The 19,694-nt window shown below is 40.5% G+C and overlaps 1 protein-coding gene across 5 annotated transcripts in view; it reads right to left on the bottom strand.

Annotated features, from left to right (window-relative positions):
* Window positions 1-19,257, bottom strand: part of scn8ab (sodium channel, voltage gated, type VIII, alpha subunit b) — an 81,223-nt gene extending 61,966 nt beyond the window's left edge. For 2 of the 5 annotated variants that reach the window (XM_028967210.1, XM_028967212.1), the window contains exons 1-6: window positions 19,124-19,257; window positions 10,038-10,366; window positions 7,073-7,191; window positions 6,382-6,471; window positions 4,359-4,487; window positions 866-957 (exon numbers count right to left, since the gene is read on the bottom strand). In XM_028967210.1, the coding sequence (XP_028823043.1) occupies window positions 866-957; window positions 4,359-4,487; window positions 6,382-6,471; window positions 7,073-7,191; window positions 10,038-10,319 (712 nt within the window). In that variant the 5' untranslated portion in view covers window positions 10,320-10,366; window positions 19,124-19,257. Of the gene's footprint in view, window positions 1-570; window positions 663-865; window positions 958-4,358; window positions 4,488-6,381; window positions 6,472-7,072; window positions 7,192-10,037; window positions 10,367-19,123 lie in introns of those variants that run through there. The other 3 variants (XM_028967209.1, XM_028967211.1, XM_028967214.1) reach the window with 2 other exon arrangements.
* Between the last annotated feature and the right edge of the window lie 437 nt (window positions 19,258-19,694).

Here is a 19,694-nt window from a genome sequence, read left to right as displayed (position 1 = left end):
ATAATTCTGGGCTTTTTTATTACTATGGTTCTTTTTTGTGGTATTGATGGATTTTAGGCCACATGGTGGGGTGGTGGATAGCACTGTAACCCCATATCTCCGAACCTTTGAGTATGAATCTGGGTCCTGAATTGTGTGACTTTTCTCTCCCTGTGTTTACTGGATTCCTCCTACCATCAAAAGGCATGCAGACTAGATGCTCTGGCGACTTTGACTTCCCAGTAGTTATGAGTGTGTGAACGGTGTATGCCCTGTACTCAGTGACCCGGAATGGGCTCCAGGACCCATGACTCAGATGTCAGTGGTTATTATAAGTAAGGTAAATTTCTTTACTCTCATCTGTGATAAGCCTTTACAAGACTGAACCAACAGCAAAATAAATAAAAATATTTCAAGAAAGGAAAAAAAAACAGACTGCAAAGCCTATCAAAAATGTATTATCACCATTTTTGATTGTAGTTTGGAAATGCAGGGGAAAATAAAAATAAAATAAGTCTCCTTCCAGAAGCATCCGCTCTGTGTTAAAGGTCAGAGAAGCAACTCAGCCTTTGCATTTAAAGGCGTTCTCACCTGGAATGACAGAAATAGTTTTCAGGGCTCGAAGAACCCTGAATGTTCTCAGCGCTGATACATTGCCCAGGTCCACAAACTCAGTAACATATCTGAAACGAGGGGTCACACACAGAACAATCACAATGACACAACACGCACAAGAACACACACACCTACGTACACAACCACACAACAACACAAAACTGGGGAAGAACAACACGGCTGCACAGAGGTGAGAAAATCCATGGGAGAAGAAAAAGAGGAGAGACAGGAGTGGAAGAGACTGTGCCTTTTTGCCTAGCGTGAATCTTACCTGGGATGACCGAGATAGTTTTCAGTGCCCTCAGCACTCTGAACGTACGTAAAGCTGAAACATTGCCTAGATTTACAAACTCAGTTATATACCTGCAAAAATGATCACAGCACAGTCACAGTCACAGAAAGAGATAGAGGCACATGCTCAAGGCTGTTTTGATGACTCAACATGGCTGCAGAATGATCCTCGTCCTGTAGGGATTAGGTGAGGATGATGAGGGAAGAACAAATATCAGAAATAATGCCACATCACATAAAGGCACAAGGACACTTGAAATGGAACTAGCACCATCACTCTATATCTTTAATGAGATAAACTGTATAAAATATGGCACAATATCAATGTACTATACTTTTGTAAATTCGGAGGGCTTTACAACGTTCAAGATAACATCACTGATTATGGGCATCACTAATAATAAAACGTCATTGGCACATACCTTGTGTAACCATACCTTAACAATTCAGAAAATGTGTGCAACTCTGTCTGTAAGTATGCGTGTGTATGTGAATGCATGTTTTTTTGTGTACGTATGCTTACATATGTTTTTATGTGAGTGTGGGAAGGCTCACACATGCACCACCTTTCTTTGCATATTCACCACTTTTCTTTTGTACATGCAATATATTTTTCCTAAAACATACACACCATAGTTTTCAAAAACATAATGTGTGATGTGGACACATTACATACACCACCAAGTAAAAGTGGTGTACGTGTGAGCTTTTTATGTATAATGCATGAGTAAAAGTGGTGTACGTGCGAGCTTTGTATGCATAATGCATGAGTAAAAGTGGTGTACGCGTGAGCTTTGTATGTAAAATGCATGAGTAAAAGTGGTGTACATGCAAGCTTTTTATGTATAATGCATGAGTAAAATTGATGTACGCGTGAGCTTTGTATGTATAATGCATGAGTAAAAGTGGTGTACGTGCAAGCTTTGTATGTATAATGCATGAGTAAAAGTGGTGTACGTGCGAGCTTTGTATGTATAATGCATGAGTAAAAGTGGTGTATGTGTGAGTTTTGTATGTAAAGGCGTGAGGAATATACAGTGTGTGTGAGGTTTGTATGTAGATGTGTGAGGTGTATGTGCGAGCTTTGTATGTAGATGCGTTCGGAAAAAGTGGTGTATGAGTGAGCTTTGTTCTAAGATGCCCTCTGGACACAGTGGAGGTGGTGAGTGACAGCAGAATGGTGGCAAAGCTATCACCCCATACAGCTCCTTCATTGGCATGCTGAAGGTAGATTGAAAATAAAGTGATTGTCATTGTGCAGCACAGCACACGGTGCACACAGCGAAATGTGTCCTCCGCTTCTAACTCATCACCCTGAGTGGTGATGGGTTAAACCTTCTGATTACGGGGCTGCTTCCTTAACCGCTAGGCCACCACTGCCCCAGATTCAGAAGGTCTTTCCTGCCAACCGCTGTCAGGCCCTACAACAGCTGACCACCCAAACACACACATCCAGTACACAGCATGAGAAAAAGTGGTGTATGTGCAAGCTTTGTATGTTGATGCCAATAAAAAGTGATGTATGTGCGAGCTGATGTATGTAGATGCGTGAGGAAAGGTGGTGAAATTGCAAGCTTTTCTTGATATATGGCCTGATCTGTTTGCATTTTGTCAGCTATAAATTCATATTGGTGACAAATGTGTTTTCTGGTCCAGGGCAAAAATAACAATTTTACAAATATTAAAAATTTCTCAAGAATGGATAATTTTATTAATTATATCACATACACAAATAAACACACTGTACCAAACAAAAGTTTGGACACGCCTTCTCATTCAATGGGTTTTCTATAGTTTTCTTATATTTTACAATACATCTCCACTGAAGGAACACAAATGCAATTATAAAAATAAAACAAAACAGTGTTAAAACAGTGTTACATTTTGTTCAAAGTAGGCACCTTTTTATTTGATGACAAGGCTACTTAAGGGGTGATAACTTTTTCCATGCCCAGTAGGGGAGTTGAGGTGGGGTTGCTATGTATGCAACACAATACAATATACAATATTAAGTATATTTAATATTATTATGCATTTAATCTGAATTATTTTGTTTATCTTCAGTTATATATTATTATTTGATATATAAATTTTCCTTCCAAATGTTCGTTATTTTTTTATTACCTGTACTGTAGCAAGCCACTAGGGAACGACTGCAATGTTTTTGGTTTCTTATTTCAGGGCTGCACAATTTAGGGGGGAAAAAAAGTCATATTTCGATTACAATATTGCAATATTATGACATCACTGCAAATGCGCTTTAAGGTAGCAGAGCTGTTGTACTGGGTGAGTGTTAATTTGAACGGCGAAGGAAAATGGAGTAAGAACTGAGGTGTGGTGTTTGGATAAAACCCTGTGAAAATGAATAAGCCCCCTGCAATAATAAATACTCTGTATTTATTTGGCTCACCATCTGCCACAGAAGAACAGGAGTTAGCCCCAGAGTTTTATATGTTGTATATGTGGTCACCATCACCTGACGAGTGTCGCCAAGATTTGCAAATCAAATTAGCATCATCAAAAAACATTTAATACATTTATTTACAACCTGAAAAAACCACAAACGGCAGAAAAACGGCAGGTTCAGACATCGGTGGCATCAGGTAAGCACGGACTGAACACAGACATTTTTTCTGCTCATTGGAGAAAATCTAAAGTCGCTTTCAAACCAAACGAAGCAGCGTATGCATGGTTTTCTAAACTCTGGGTTGTGTTATAGACCTTTGCACACTCACAGATTGATAGGATCAGCTTTTCCTCCATTCCCACTTCATGCATGTGTTTCAAAGTGGCAGAAAGAACACTAGCCTTGCGAGAGCAAGGCCGCTGAGTGTCATGTCGCGCACCATGAAACTCCTACCCGGAGCGGCGCTGTACTGAGATCAGGTCACCACAGTTTCTACCAGCACTACGTTTTAACACGTAGTGTCGTCCATGTCTGCATCGCAGTGCATCGATTATACGATTCATTTCAACAGCCCTACTCGCTGGGCTATTCATGATTCAGTCATTTTTTTTATATAAGGAGAATTTAGCCGTCTAGCTCCAAAGCCCGCCCCTTTCCTGTTTTTGATTGGCTTATTTGTAATTGGGTCTATTGTTGGTGTGGTTGAGAGCAAAAGCAGCGCTCTGAGATGCGCCTCTCAGATCTAGTGTCGGATCACTGGAAGATCCTGATATTTATTTTGCAGCCACATTGGTACTCTGAAGATCTGGAGTGCCTGAATGCTATCAGCCTTGCTACTTTGAAGAATCTAAACTATAAAGCATATTCTGATTTGTGTTTACTACATAATGTGTTACTTCATGTGTTCCTTCATAGATGTGATTGGATTAATCTACAATGTAAAAACTTTGAATGAGTGTCCAAACTTGTAACAGATGCTGTGATTTATATATATAAAAAACACACACAAACACACACACACAAGATTCAATTCATTTGTATAGAGGGAAGTGTTAGTGATACTTACGCCATAGAAATGACCATGAAGTCCAGCCAGTTCCAGGGATCTCTAAGGAACGTGAACTTGTCTATACAAAATCCTCGAGCCACTATCTTAGTGAGAGATTCAAACGTATAGATGCCAGTGAAGGTGTACCTGCAAGTGCACATTAACAGACGATTACACTGCAGTTCAATTACAGATATCCAAAATAGAATAAAAATATTATTTTATTGTAAAAGTCCTGTAATAAAACACCACAATGTCACCCACACCAACATGAGCATGCAACAATCAGCTTGACAGATGATGCTGACATATCTGACTATTTGCTGCACCAGAGTTCTCAAAATCTTATGGTCTTATGGTCATGGCCAGGTTTAAAATTATGCATCTGTCAAGGCCGCCTCTCCACAAGTGGGTCGACATGGCCTATAAACATCCGGCGGCCATCTTGGCTAACTGCAAGCTCATTGTTATCTAAATCTTCACTGTTTCTTCCAGATTATGCTTGCCTGTCTCCTGTTTGAACCTGATGTTGCCAACCGATCATCAGTCCCTGGAATACACTTCTGCCTTGCCCTCTGTCTGTTCCACCATTGCTATTCCCGGCTTCCAATTACCTTCTCCCCTGTACCAGAACTATTCAATCACTCCATGCGCTCCTCTCCCCACTGCCACACAGTCTCCTTCTCCCTTTCAAATGTCTGTGCAGTGCTGCCTGTCTCTTTCCTGCTTCAATCCTGCTCATGCACCATCCTCCCTCAGCACTGACAGTAGTTCTAGTACAGCAGTTCTTGGCACTGTCAATGGCTAGGAGATGGCAGTGTAGCATGAGTCTATCTTCTTTCTGAGCACCAGACTGATTTCTGCCATGTTCCTTGGAGTCTTTTCATGCTGATTGACTGTAGTTAGGACTGTACAGGTGTGGTTTCAAAGCTAATTGGTTCGTTTTTTTTGAAGCAAACATTTACATGGGGCCAATATTTTTGACCACTTAATTTTTTACTATATTTGATATAAAGCAAGCCTAGAAATCTCTTTTATATTGCAAAATTTATCAAAAGATGGAAGTTTCATCAAGTTTCATCAATGCTGCAAACATTGGGAAGAAGTTTATGTTCCAATATTCCTGGGGCTAATAGCTTTGGCCTCAACTGTAGCTGTACAGTAAGGACCAAGAAATATGATTTTTTTGTAGCGGGAATCTGCCCAGGGCCTGTCCTGCAGATGCTTTCACACATGCAATGTTTATCTCAGCTCCATTTCAAAAGGATCATCAAGGGCGGAGTGCAGTTCATGTATTAAATGTCTATGCACCTCCAAAAAATTGTTTGTAAGATTCAGAGACCAAACCATATATTCCTGGTGCTGGCCAAGCATGGCAGTTACTAAAGTAAAATCTCAGCATGCCAAAACAAAATAAAACCATCTACTTGTGCCTCTCTATAAAAGCCACCTCTGAGACTAGAGCAATGCCTTCTGTACAGTCTGTCCCTCTCACCAATAAATTGAAGGATTCCACCCTAAGCATCTCCATCAGAAGAATTAAAAGAAAAAAGGTCAACCAGAGTAATGTTTTGGAGAATCCCCTTCCATGTACAAAATATAATTTTTGAAATATATATACAAAAATAGTACAAAACCTTCCGTCATCTCTAGATGATCAGACATGCTGACTATTGCATGCTGCCCATGGTCACACAGACCAAAAGCAAAAGTTCCAAACATATTAACCTGTCTCCAAAAGAGACAGCCTTGGCACATTGGTTTTAGTGAATTTACCACTTGAGCAAGTCACAGCAATTCACATTCCAGCACGTCAATAGAGATGAATGGAAACACATGAAAACAAGGGACAGCGGATAGAGAAACAGAAAGGCTAAAACAAACTAAATCCATCCGTTTTGTAGAAGAGGGAAAAAGCAAAACCACTTCCACCATAGCACTGTCCTCAGGAACACACATGAAATCCATCACCACCTCACCACTTACTACTATAGTCACTCCCAGCATGCACCCATGAGAAGAAGTAAGAAGAGATACTTACTCTACTTGTTTGGACCATTCCGGTGGGTTACTAAACGTCATGAATACACAGTTGGTTAAAATAGTACACATAATAATCATACTGAATACTGTGGAAAAGACTTAAGGATAAAAGACCGATACAACTGAGCAAACAAACACACACAAACATCAAGCACCCCCCATATATTTCCGACATACGTTTAGTTTTTGAGACAACACTAAAATATGAATTAGTGGACTGAACACTCAAAATAATATTTAGGCATCCCTGTCATTGGTTGAGGGACATGAGCAGGAAGGCCCATACCTGACTAGTATCTGACTAGTATCTGACTGCAATTGTTCATTCACTTTGACCAGTGAAGGAGTTTGTGTATGCATTTATATTACTTTTAAATTGACCCACACACAGATCATGTTATCTTCCCATCACTCCTGTTCAAGCCTCTTGTCCACATTTGTCTCTGACATAATTTTAAATATCCATTATAATAAGCTTTAGTCTGAATCGTGATGAACTGTGATTCATTTATTGCAAATCGTGTGCTTAATTATTTGTAATTTTTCAACAAAAATATTATATTACCATGTTAATATAAGAAAAAAAAGAATTCTTCTAAATGCCAAAAGCATGTGAAAATGAACACTGATTCTACCTGCCACTCCATTCCACACACCACTTTCAGACATGTTAGTGCTGGGAAGGATATGAATGTATCAGAATTTTTATCGCTATTCGCCTGAAGATGCTGAATGGACTGATGATGTACAGTGATGGCGTTGCACTGAAGCGGAAGATGGTCTTGCCTTTGTTCAGGACTATAAAAGTCTGTAGAGAGACAAAGAGACAGAGATGGTTAAACATGTTCAAAAGCAACTGGACTGAAAAACATTCTTAATTACTTAATGGACAAAAATACCACAAATGTTACAGGACTAAAAACCCTTTCAGAACAAAAATGGACTGAAACTGAAGAAATCTGTCAGACCAACAGCATCAGGATAAGAGCTTGTGTACTTTGCCGTGTATAACTGTCTTTTTAAAAATAATAATAAGTAATACATTTTACTTATAAAACCTTGTTCTATGCTCAAAGTGTCTCAAGTTTTGACCCCTGGGTGACTTTTCCTCTGACTCTGGTTCCAGTGGTCTCAGATCAGAGTCTACAGCAACTGACTTGTAATGTCCTTGCAGATTAGAACGTTTGCTTAACAGCCAGCTGACTATGGTCCTTCATTCAGCAGTTGACTATGTGTTGCACTGACATCTATTGGCCACAAGAAGTATTGCATGCCAAGCCAGTGAGGGTGCTCCATTTAAAGACAACAATGTGCAACTTGTCCACCTATAAACACTTGTAAATTTGGAGAGAAAAAATATGCCTGAAATATATGCCATTTACAGCTTGGTTTACTAAATGTTTAAAGGTGATAAAATAACAAGGGGACAAATTGGCAAGTAAGAATCATTGTAGTAATGATAGCAATAACAGAATGATTTACGTGAGTACAACCATTGTGGTGTGCCAAAGGAGGGGTTTGCACCCCTCCTTTGATCACCTAAACATACACAAACAACACATGCAATAGAACTGAATATTTTGAAATTTATTGATTGTTATTAAATCAGCCACTTAAATATTTCATATCAATTTGAAGGTGTGTATGCCTTTCATGTCAGACCATAGCTCAGTGGAGGGGAGCCACAAAATACTGCAAAGCCAGTAAAAGGTAGCACCTTCGTTTCATTGTTTTTAATAACAGTACAGATGTAGATGACCCCTGAAAAATCACCTTAATGTGAGCTCATGTATGCCCTTTCTGATGACAGGAGACATTTCAGTAGTCATTGTAAGGGTCGTATAGTGTTGTGGTCTCACACCTACAAGGTCATGAGTTGAAATCTGGTCCCTGACATTGTGTGTGCAGAGCTGCATGCTATCTCTGTGTTTTGGTGCAGGTTTCCTCTGGGTTCTCTTCTTGAGTTAACATGGAGCAGGAGGAAACTGGATAGTCCAGATAAAATCCATCCTAGCCAGAGACAGTCCCGACATAAAAATGGAATCTGACAGTGCTGATTCAGAGCTTCAAACCCAGGAGCAAGGTGATTCCACTGCATATTTAGGGAGACATCATTCCCAGAAGAAATTAACCTGTTATAGCCATAAAGGGTGGGCAACTGGATTATGAATGGCATGCCATTCATGTGATTAATAACTATGAATATTTGAAATGCTATTGTGAGGAGACAAATCTAATCTTAATTTATATTATATTTCATAAAACACTCTGCAAACATGAAATGCACTAACCCTCTTGTATTGTCTTTCATCCTATGAGGGCTAGGAGCATGCCACACAAACTAGCCTTTTTACATTTTCCACACATGCCTACCTCAGAGAATTACATTTTTTGTAGTTGACCATTACTGACCATACTGTTCTCCTATAAAAAAAAATCACAGAATTGCAACTTTTTTTATTTGTATTCTATTGGATTGAAAAAAATGTAGATTGTTCTGCACTACATTTGTCATGTTTAAAGAGCCCCTAAAATTTCACTTTGTGAACATTCATACGTTCCCCTAGCTTGTCTGTGGTCCTGCAGTGGCTAGAAATGGCGATATGTATAAAGTATGCTTTTGCCACTCTGCTTTGTCGGTCTGAGAGTGTCGCAGCTCAGACGGTCGGATCACACACTGAATCTCATTTCTGCTGACCATTAAAGAAAACTCAACAGCACCACCAGGTGGACTATATTTGTTTAAAAAATATCGATATTTAATGATTTTTATATTTTATATTTAATTTAAATTTGATTTTTGGACCTTGGCCCTGTTATCATTTAATAAATCTGTGTTTTACATTTGTGACTGGGTCCTCTGTCGTGTTTTTTCTTCCATGACGGTGATTTTTTCCAATGAAAAAACATAATTGGTGGCATAGTTGGCACTGTCCACTGCTAAATGTCTGGGAATAGAAGCTGATGATTCTTTTTTCTTCAATACTGTTACATAATCAGATCTTTAGCTGTATTTTGATTGCTCTCACACACTAAACTGTGGTTGAACCCTTCTCATGTGTTTCATAGTGATTCCATTCCGGCTGACCAGTTGATCACTGATCTTTCTGATCAGGCTGATGATTGCACGATTTAGATCTCTTGCAGATCGATCACTGCATTCCTAGTCTTCAGTGCTATGTCTTACAAGGATCAGAATTATCAATTAGCACCTTGCACAGAATTGATCTACATGAACCTCCTATTTCCTTCCTACCCACCACATTTTTGTGATCTGCAACTTAAGATGTATGCCCCTTATTGTTGCTGCAAAATGTAAAACATTTGTGTTCTTAGACCATCATCCTAGCTGCTTTATCGTGCCAAGCCATAATATTATGGCACGACACCCTTTCATAGCCGTTATCATACAAATGTACATGCATGTGGCACTCCAAAGATGTACAGCTGTAAATTCAACACACTGAAGTCTGTCAAAACAGAATTTAAACGTACGGAACATTCTGCAGGAAACAACGTTCATAAGACTTGAACCTGCTCTCTCTATTCTCACTTCACGTTTTGCTTTCTCTTTCTGCCCTGTGATTAAAACATTTGCCAGTACGGTGCAACCCTGTGACCTCTGAACTTTAAGCATCACCTCTGCTCACTCACTTTCTCGTTCACGTAGAAGGGGTCCAAATCCTCCAGCGGCACAGCCAACATGTTATCTGGGACGTCCCCATAGATGTAGGGGACATTCTTGCCTGCCTCCAGGTCACTATTGGGATGAGGGCCACTGTCATCTGATTCATCGCGGTGGCTGCTGTCTGACCGTGGCTTGACAGGCTTCTTCTGCTTTTCCTCAGCAATGCGCTTCTCAATGTTGGCCAGCGACTCGGGTGTGAACCTCTTAAAGCTGTCAGGTCCAGGAGGTGCAAGCAGAGGGGCAGCCATCTTCTCATCCTGCAGATAACCCCAGTCTAGTTATGATCCAATCAGCACTGTCAAAGAGAAGAGAGGGGTTATATGTTAAAGAAACCTGACTATAACAGCCACTCGCTCAAACACACTTCATGCAAGATAGGCAGCGGATTTAAAAGGTCATTTCCACACAATAATATGCATTAGAAATATCTGCAAATCTGGCAGCGGAAAAAAGCAGCAGTGGTTTATCGGTAACTATAGATTATATATTACATGGAAGCCATTTTGCTGAGTAAGCCAGCTGGCAAAAGCAAATATGCCCCCATTCCCCCCAAAATTTCCTGTTATTTGTGCTTCCACATAACATTGTGGTGATCATGTGTGTCGACTATTCTTCGATATACATCAGTATTAAAGATGTTGCTGATAAGTTTTATTGAAAAAGCTGTAGTAGGACATTAGCAGCAGTGGAGTGTGTTCAATTTCAACGAATCAAAGGAAACCATTATTGTCAAAGGAATATGTACAGTATGCCTATTCAGAAGATAAAACAACAGGTTTACAAGCAGCTTTGCTGTTTGTACCCCTAACAAACATTTGATTTTACATCATTATAATTATTATGCTGGAAACAGTAATAACAGTAACACTTTTAACACTGAGAACAGATAACAATGATGACACTAGTAGCATTAATAACACTGATAATACTATTCTTAATAGAATGTTCACAATAGTATTTATTGTAAGCGTTTCACATTGAGCCATTACAGGGAAACAAGCTTGTGTTGCACAAGCAATGTCCTTCCTAACAAGAAATCTGTAAATGCAGAAAAAAGTAATTGAAGGGGATTCTGGAGCCACAAAGTGTGGTATTAAGTGGTAAACAATACTGGCTTAAAAGAGCAAATGAATCCGACATAAATTGGGAAAAAGTTACCTTAGGCCTCAATCCTATAAGAATCTGTAGGAATATTTCACACTATATCATTTTACATTTTTATTAAAACTAAGGTCTCGGTGTACCACTGACCTCTCTCACCCAAGACTACAAAGCCTCTGATGACCGATTTCCTACAGCCCCAGGCACACATGCATACCTGTGACCTTGGCTAATGACAAAGCTGAGGTTGCAGCTGGACAATAAGATGCTCATTGATTCCCACCAAAAAAAGAGCACCACATCATTCTGTTTAATCAAACAGAGCCCAGTCAGGATGTGGATAGATGCATTTCCCTGTATCCTGCCAGACAATATGTTTTTGTAGTATGCAACTGCATTCATTCTGCTACTATCAACCTGTCACAACCTGAAAGTGAAGTAAATTTCCTTGTGAAACACTGCAACACAGCGCACCATGGACACATCAAAATGTGTCCTTCGCACTTAACCCATCGTCCTTGGTGAGCAGCCATGAAAGGCACCTCAGTGGCACCTTGGCGGCTCGGGACGAACCAGCAGCCTTCCGATTATGATTCACTTATGAGCTTGTATAATTATGATTGTAAGCAGATCCATTCTTTGGCCTTTCCATCACTTTGGAAGAGGTTAATATTTGTCTTATTTTAAATACCTCTCTGGCCTTCATATTGGTCAATTCATTCACATACTCACATCTGCTGTAAATTTATTCACCGGTTCACCTAGTGTAAATGCCTTTTGTATATGCCAGTGGAACACTGGGGAGAGCATGTAAACGCACCCACACAAGGTCAGATCGGTATCCAAACTCACAACCTTGGAGGTGTGAGGCCACATTGCTAACCACCATGTGGCCTAAGTTTGGTCCTATGTTTAACATTTTTATCTGTAAATAAAACTCAACTCAATAAAACTCAATCATTTTCAGCAAACACTTGGCCTTGCTGTTTTAATATGTGACTGTATTTATACCGCCTTCATATTTCATAGTTTGGTAATACCATATACCATGCTGGTTCTAGACTCAGCACAAAGACTGGTTTTGTGCTAGCCACAATTTGAATCCCAGCATTCTCTTGATTATAATTTTGTCATCACATAATGAGTCTTCAGGCAGAGGTGTTCCCACGTATTCTTGACCTTGGAAGAGGAAAAGTATAAACGCTACACATTTTTCTTCCAACTTCTGGTTCTAGACCACAGTAAATAACCCAGGTGAATCGTCCCTTCCTGGTAGGCCTGCATAATTCATAAAATTTAAATCATGTCACGATTTTAACTGCCAGTATTCAATTAACATGATCATTGGCGATGTTTACATTTAAATAACCAACCACCAGGGGACGCACCTAAAGCTTCGACTGAGCGGCAACCTCAAATTGTAACAGCATAAGATTGAGTCCCTCATTTGGGGTTGAAAAAGTTGGCAACCCTAATCGATATATACAGCAAAGATATATACACTAGATGTCGCATTCATTCAGCATGCGTCAATACCACCGTCATATTTGGATGGGGTTCCAAGCTCATTCAATCATGCTTCTCTGGTGGTACCAGCTGAAATTCCAGACTTTTGCGCCACGTACGACTACAATAATGAGCGAACAAAGAATCAATGCATAATAGATTTTTTTTTTTTTTCTGTTCCACAAATAATGTTATTCATATTACAGACCAGCATCTGTCTTCCCACCCCATCATACAGGAAAGACACAGCTTCTGTACTGACACCTGTATTAGTTAGTTCATTGTCTATAGTTATGGGGAGAAACGAGTATGTTATCTAAATAAAATGCAATTGTAAGTTGTAATGTTACTGTAGCAAACACTGTAATTAAATTACAGTTACTTATTGAAATCTTCATCTTCATTTTAGTTACATTTAGGGCTGCAACAACGAATCGATTGAATCGCTAAAAATCGATTGCTAAAAGAGTTGGCAACGAATTTCCTAATCGATTCGTTGTGTTGCGCGATGCGGAGACGTTTGATTATAATAAAAAAAACTTTATAAAAACTTTTACTCGGACTCGGTCTCTCTCGCGCTCAGATGCTAGCAGAGTTTGGCGCCTCATAGACAAACAATCACTTAATTTTGAGATGTTTTATCAGAAAACAAGACATCATTTCTTATGCTATTTCATGTGTCTAGTAAATGTATCTTGATTTAAGATTTTTTTAGAGATTTGGACTGAAATCAGTACAAAACTACTAAGTTAGAAAAGCATTTTTTGCAGTCTGTGTGTGTGTGTGTGTGTGTGTGTGTGTGTGTGTGTCAGTGTGAGTTTGTGAGTGTGTGCATCTGCAGTGTAGTGTAGAGAACAAGTTCTGACATTCAAACAAATCCTGTTAAATGTTCTGATTTTTATTGTTCTTTATTTTTGTATAAATTATTTATCGTTCTGGCAGCTCAGGTGGCACTTTATTTAAAAAAAAGTCTATATTTGGCAGATGTAAAGCATACATGTGTATGTTTTTTTGTGTTAGTCAATTTTAATTTTATTTTATTATTATTATAACAGCTCAAGGAGCAACATGTTTGTGCACTTTCTAAAGATTTTGGTTCTGTTTTTGAATAAAGGGTTGGAAATGAATGCCTTTCTTGGTTTTTATCCAATTCTACGATTAATCCAAAAAATAATCGACAGATGAATCGATTATTAAAATAATCATTAGTTGCAGCCCTAGTTACATTTTAATCCTGTGCATAAAACCATGTTCAGGTGTTGCAGTATCCTGTCTGTGAAAGCTTTCACTAAGAGTTAAATCAGTGGCGCTCAACCAGAGAAACCAGTGTCGCAGAGAAATTTTCAATATAACGCGAAGTGTGTCACAAGCCTCCATGCACTTTTTTAGTGTGCAGCATTTAACACATAAAGCAGAAAGAGAAATCAATAAAGAGAATAAAGAGAGTGGGACAATTAGCTTTTTTTTGTTTGTTTCCTCAAAAGTCCATATTTCTTATATGCAATGTGAGGCTTTACTGAAACACAAAATGCCATGAGACCCGAGTTCCCTGCTGCTAAAACAGATAAACACGTAAGAAAAGTACAAGTTCAAGACTGAAAAGTCTGTTAGCAGCACAGCAGTCACTTTTCCAAACAGATACAATTTTCACTTTCTTGCTAAAAATGACATTTTTCAAGGACTGAGAAGTTGTTAAAGAAGCATTAGTTGAGGCTGCAGGTGCACCGTTCACTGGATATAAAATGAAACAGACCATGGATGGACATGCAGTTATCTCCGAGCACAGATACACTCCGATGTGATGGAATGGCAGATGACGTTGACACATGTGAGTGTTTCTCTCCAGTTTTGATGAGTCTGATGAATGTGGCACAGCTTTGTGTTTATCAAACTGTTTTCTGGAGTGCCAAAGAAGAGCTTTTGACCATTTTACTTATAAAAGAACACACCAGAGATGAAGATATTTTCCACACTGGAATTTGTTACTAGGAACCTCTGTAAGCTAATTTCCATCACAACTGATGGTGCTCCAACAATGGTTGGTGGCACTAGTGCTGCCTGAATATAAAAGTTCTCCTGAAACTTTCCAAAATGAATATGCACAGCTAGAGAACAACCTTTTGGATTTAGCTTTCCTGATAGATCTTACAGAACTTCTCAGTAAGCTTAATTAGGAGCTGCAGGGTAAAACAAAAAGCCTCTGTATATGGACCTGCCAGGTCTATAGTCATTTATTTGCAAATAAGCAGGTAAATGGATCTTTCATTTTAAATATATATAAAAAAAAGGTATTTTCAAAGTGACCTGCCTTCGATCATCTCTTAAACCAGAAAAGCCTCTTTAGCCAGCACCAAATATCTAAAAGCCTTGTTCAGTTTTTTTTTTAAAAAGGTGAAATAAAATGTGTTATACCTCAAATAATGAATAATTGTGATTAATAATCGTGATTTCAATACTGATAAAAAATAATTGTGATTATCATTATGGGTCTAATCGTGCAGCCCTACTTCCTGGTCACGTTAAATGAGCAGCTGCGTTGGTCTTCACTGTGGGGACATTCCAGCATCCAGAGCTTCTCTCACCAGGATTTTCCAATTTTGTCTTGTATAAAAATCTGCCCACCTGCCATTTTCTTACTTGGCTGTAAAGTGGTTTTATGTCGAGAGACTTTTTCTTGTTTGGATACCCTGGATAGGTTAACCTTGTAAAACTGTGTTTAGTGACTTAAGCTTAATTAGCATGTTCAATTAGGTGTTTAGTTTTTCAACTGTATATTAAGCCAGGAAATGAAACAGATTTGTTAAAAAATATATATGAGGGTGGTAGTAGCCTAGTGGGTAACACACGCCTATGAACCAGAACACCCAGGTTCAAGTCCCATCATGTCCCTGAGCAAGACACTTAACCCTAAGTTGCTCCAGGGGACTGTCCCTGTAACTATTGATTGTAAGTCGCTCTGGATAAATGCTGATAAATGCTGTAAATGTAAATGTAGAGGGAAGGGACAAATCCTCTTTTTTTTTTTTCATTCTTTCTTTTTTAATACCACTGGAAAAATCTGTCTTTATGAAACTTCACTGGCCTCACAATTCAATTCGATTACAATTAACAGTGCCTCAATATCAATGCATGCCACAAATTTTCTACATGGTAACATGATGTTTTCAAATACAAGAGGTAAGGTCTCCTACACCTGTGTGGACACTTTGATTTGCTACAACGAGCAGAACCATTTTTGTACTGTTCTCTTCCAATATGGTCGCATGTAACCACTAATAATGTTCAAATGTATTCAAATATAAACAGTGAACAGTAATAAAATAAAATTCGCCTATGAACCTGAATCCCACTTACTACCATTGTGTCCCTGAGCAAGACACTTAACCCTAAGTTGCTCCAGGGGGGGACTGTCCCTGTAACAACTTATTGTAAGTCGCTCTGGATAAGGGCGTCTGATAAATGCTGTAAATGTAAATGTAAAAATGAATAAAACTGAACATCCCATTTCACATGACCCTAATGGAACTATTTAGACTGTGTACTGTCTCAATACAGAACTGTACACATGTGAGAACTATACGCCGTGTGGACGCTTCGATTTGCTACAATGAGCAGAAGAATGGTCTGTGTTAAGTTTGCGCTCCCCTGACGCAACATACAGAAGAAAAAGCCTGGTTCAGAAGTCCATGGTGTCAGGTGAGTGTGGACTGAACACAGACTGCTTTTCTGCCCATTGGAGAAAATCTAAAGAAAATTTCCTAACTGGAGCGGTGCTGTACTCAGATCGGGCCGCCACAGTCACTACAAGCACTATTTTTTAATACCGCCACCAGAATATCACCAAGCAATATCATTATGATGAAATCGATTATATATGCATCGCGATTATACGATTCATTTCAACACCCTTATGTAAGGGTGGCACCTATTTATAGTAATAAATGCACAGTGGCTCCAAATACTCTTGGATAAAAATGAAAGAATTAAAAAAGGCTGTCCTTCAATAACTAATCAATTCTGAATTACTAATCAATGACCATAAATCGGCACTTTATTTACAAAGCTGACTAAAAATGAGTGATATGATCATCATCACTGTAATAAGCAATTATCTTTATTTGTGACAAGTACTGCATGACATCATCTGTTGAACCTTCGTTACTACAGATTTTCCATGCAGCACAAACAAAATACACCAAGTTTTCAAATGTCATGAGCGCTAAAAAGTATTTAAATGCACCGAGTACCATGTAACACATTTTCAAGCACTTCATCTTGGGTGTATGGCCACCAATCCATGGCCAATCATGAACAATTGTGAGGAAGCCCACACCCACACCGACACAAAGCCAGGACCCACAATATAAGCCACAGCGCTACTCGCTGTACCACTGTGTTGTCCAGTAGTGAATTTCTCATCCTCTGGTGCAGTATGAATGTCTGGTATGTCAGAATGTTATTTGCAGAAGTTACACAAGAGTGAGTGTTCAGCAAGACACTGCAATACAGCAGTAATGTTGTAATGAATAGTGTCGTTAACAAATTAACAAAATGTATCCCCTTAAACACTATAACAGGCTGTGATAGAAAAATAACCACCATGCACCATGCCAGAGATGCGCATTGTATCATGAGTCACTGTGGTTCCCATCCCTCATGAATTCTGAGTATAATGGTGTATAAAGCGCTGGTCATTCTGAAATAATACATCAGATGATCTCTGGTAAAGTAGCTTGACAGCATATTTTATTTAATAGCATTTAGCACTGCTACAAGTAGGAAATGGCAGAGGAATTTTACAAATGACAATGGAATATAAGCAGGATAATCCAGTCCAAGGGGTATTTTAATGAGTTTATGTCCATATCCCATCACTGATAGACGACTCTAATCCAATCAGACGTCATTTGTTATGTGCCCCTCCTCATGTTGCGTGTGCTGATTTGTAGGCAAATGTGGGTGGAAAAGACCTGCGTATCCACTTCTTAGGCCAACTACACCAAACAGCCACTACAGCACCCACTGGCCGCTGCTCACCCTGCAGCTGATCAGGCACTGAGCCCCGCTCCTCTCATAAAAGAGTAATGAAGGAGAGATCTCGTACAGGAACACACTAAGGCTTTTCGCCTGGTAAGCAGTCGGAAAACAGAAACCACCACAGCCACTTCTCGCTTCCCATCGATTTCTGTAGTTGATAGCGGACACAGTGGACTCTGTGCAGCCAAAAAGTGCCAGCCGGCTGCTCATTGCACACTAAATCTCATTAGGATAAAAAGTTGGGTGAGGCAGGCCACGCTCAAGTCTGAACATCCACCAAAACGTCCTTAATTAGCCAGGACTGCAGTGGACAAGGACTAGTACAAAGCTAACAAGTCAATATGTCTGTGTCTGTATTTATAGGGACTAAAAAGGACAGATGTAAAACTGGGAGATTTCCTTCTTTGTCCCAAGGATAAAAATGTAAAAAATGCTATTATGAAAACTAAAATGGACCTAAGACCTTATTTTTTATTGAATTACAAATAAGTCATTACACATGAGTAACAGACGTCACTACAGTAAATCCTGACAATAAAAGCACTTTTTATGTACGCGGGTCAATTAACCAGTTCAATCGGCCCCCATTTTCGGACGAAGGCCCGTCCCGGGGTGCAGACAGGACGGTACCTGCAGCGCGCCTCCGTGTCCGTTCCATCTCGGAGAGTCCCGGACAGCCCGTCGGTGCCACCCTCTCTCCGCCCTTCCTCCCCTGACCGGCGCTGCGCACTTTTGACAGCTTGCCGGTGCGCGGGGAGGGCGGGATGGAGGGAGGGAGGGAGGGATGGATGGGAGGGAGGGAGGGAGGGAGGGGATGCTGGCGCGTGGGCCTTCGCCCCTTTCCCGAAATGCTGCAGTAGCGCTCCGGCCAGCGGCGCGACACTCTTGTGCAACTCATTCCGAACAGAAATCCAGAGGACGTCGCGCACGTCCCGTCTCTCTCTCTCTCTCTCTCTCTCTCTCTGTATGTGGGTTCCGTGCTGATTCGCACGCTGGACCGGACCGGACTCACGGAACTGTACCACACCCGTGCTCACCGCCGCTGCTCCCGTCTGCGCCCATTCCGGATCCTCACGGGTGGATGCGGCGGCCGGGGGGGCAGACGCCACTCTCGCTAGTTCGTCAAGGGCTAATTTAGTCGTTAAAGTTGGACGTGTTCGGAAATCCCCGTCCTGCGCACAGCCCCGGCAAGGCCACCACCCCGGTTCCACCGCAGCCCACCCCACGCAGCCCCGCCATCCCGCCACGGTCGCTCGGCCCGGCGCGGTGCGGTGCGCGCAGAAAAGATGCTGAGCGGGTGAGACCGCGTTGCGCTCTGCGGCAGAAGAGTCCGGCCACCGAACCCGGCCACTGCGGCGAACCGGCAGCCGAACCGCGCCCGCGAAGGAGGACGGCGGCTCTTACTCACGTTCCTCGCGTGAAAAGGGGTCCGGCGCCGCTGTCACGCAGTTAAGGGTCCTGCAAAGACGCGAGAGAAACTGCGGTTATCGCCATATTGTTGCTGCTACCTTCCTTCCCAGTCCGTGCGGTGAGCCTGCATAATTGATGACTCTCAGCAAATTGTTAGGGACTGTCGTCAAATGCCTGCGTTTCTTAGGGAGTGTCTGCAAACAAGCCTGCAGTCGGTGTGGAAGGAAGGAGCTGCAGCACGGTTTTAGAGTTGGATGAATTTTTACACGTTTCTCAGCTTCACATTTGGCCTTTAGATCTCTCCACAATGTTTCTTTTAGGTTAAGGTCAGTTCGTCACGATCCACTATTGTGACCTCCCTGATGTGATACTGTGTTGTGTGTATGTATGGTCGGGTTGATGGATAGACTTTTTGTTAGTGCTTGTTACTATTGACATGGTATATTGCAGAAGGAATAAATGGCGCTTATCATCATCATCAAAATATTAACTTCTGAATACTGTTCTGTTAGCTCCTTGTGCTTATATGTTATTATTGTGTATCAGTTATTCTGCTAATTTACTGGATT

This window comes from Denticeps clupeoides, unplaced genomic scaffold (assembly GCF_900700375.1).
Source record: "Denticeps clupeoides unplaced genomic scaffold, fDenClu1.1, whole genome shotgun sequence".
NCBI lineage: Eukaryota > Metazoa > Chordata > Actinopteri > Clupeiformes > Denticipitidae > Denticeps > Denticeps clupeoides.
The sequence above is the reverse complement of the archived record's forward strand: the minus strand, read 5'-3'. Positions and strand labels throughout refer to the sequence as shown.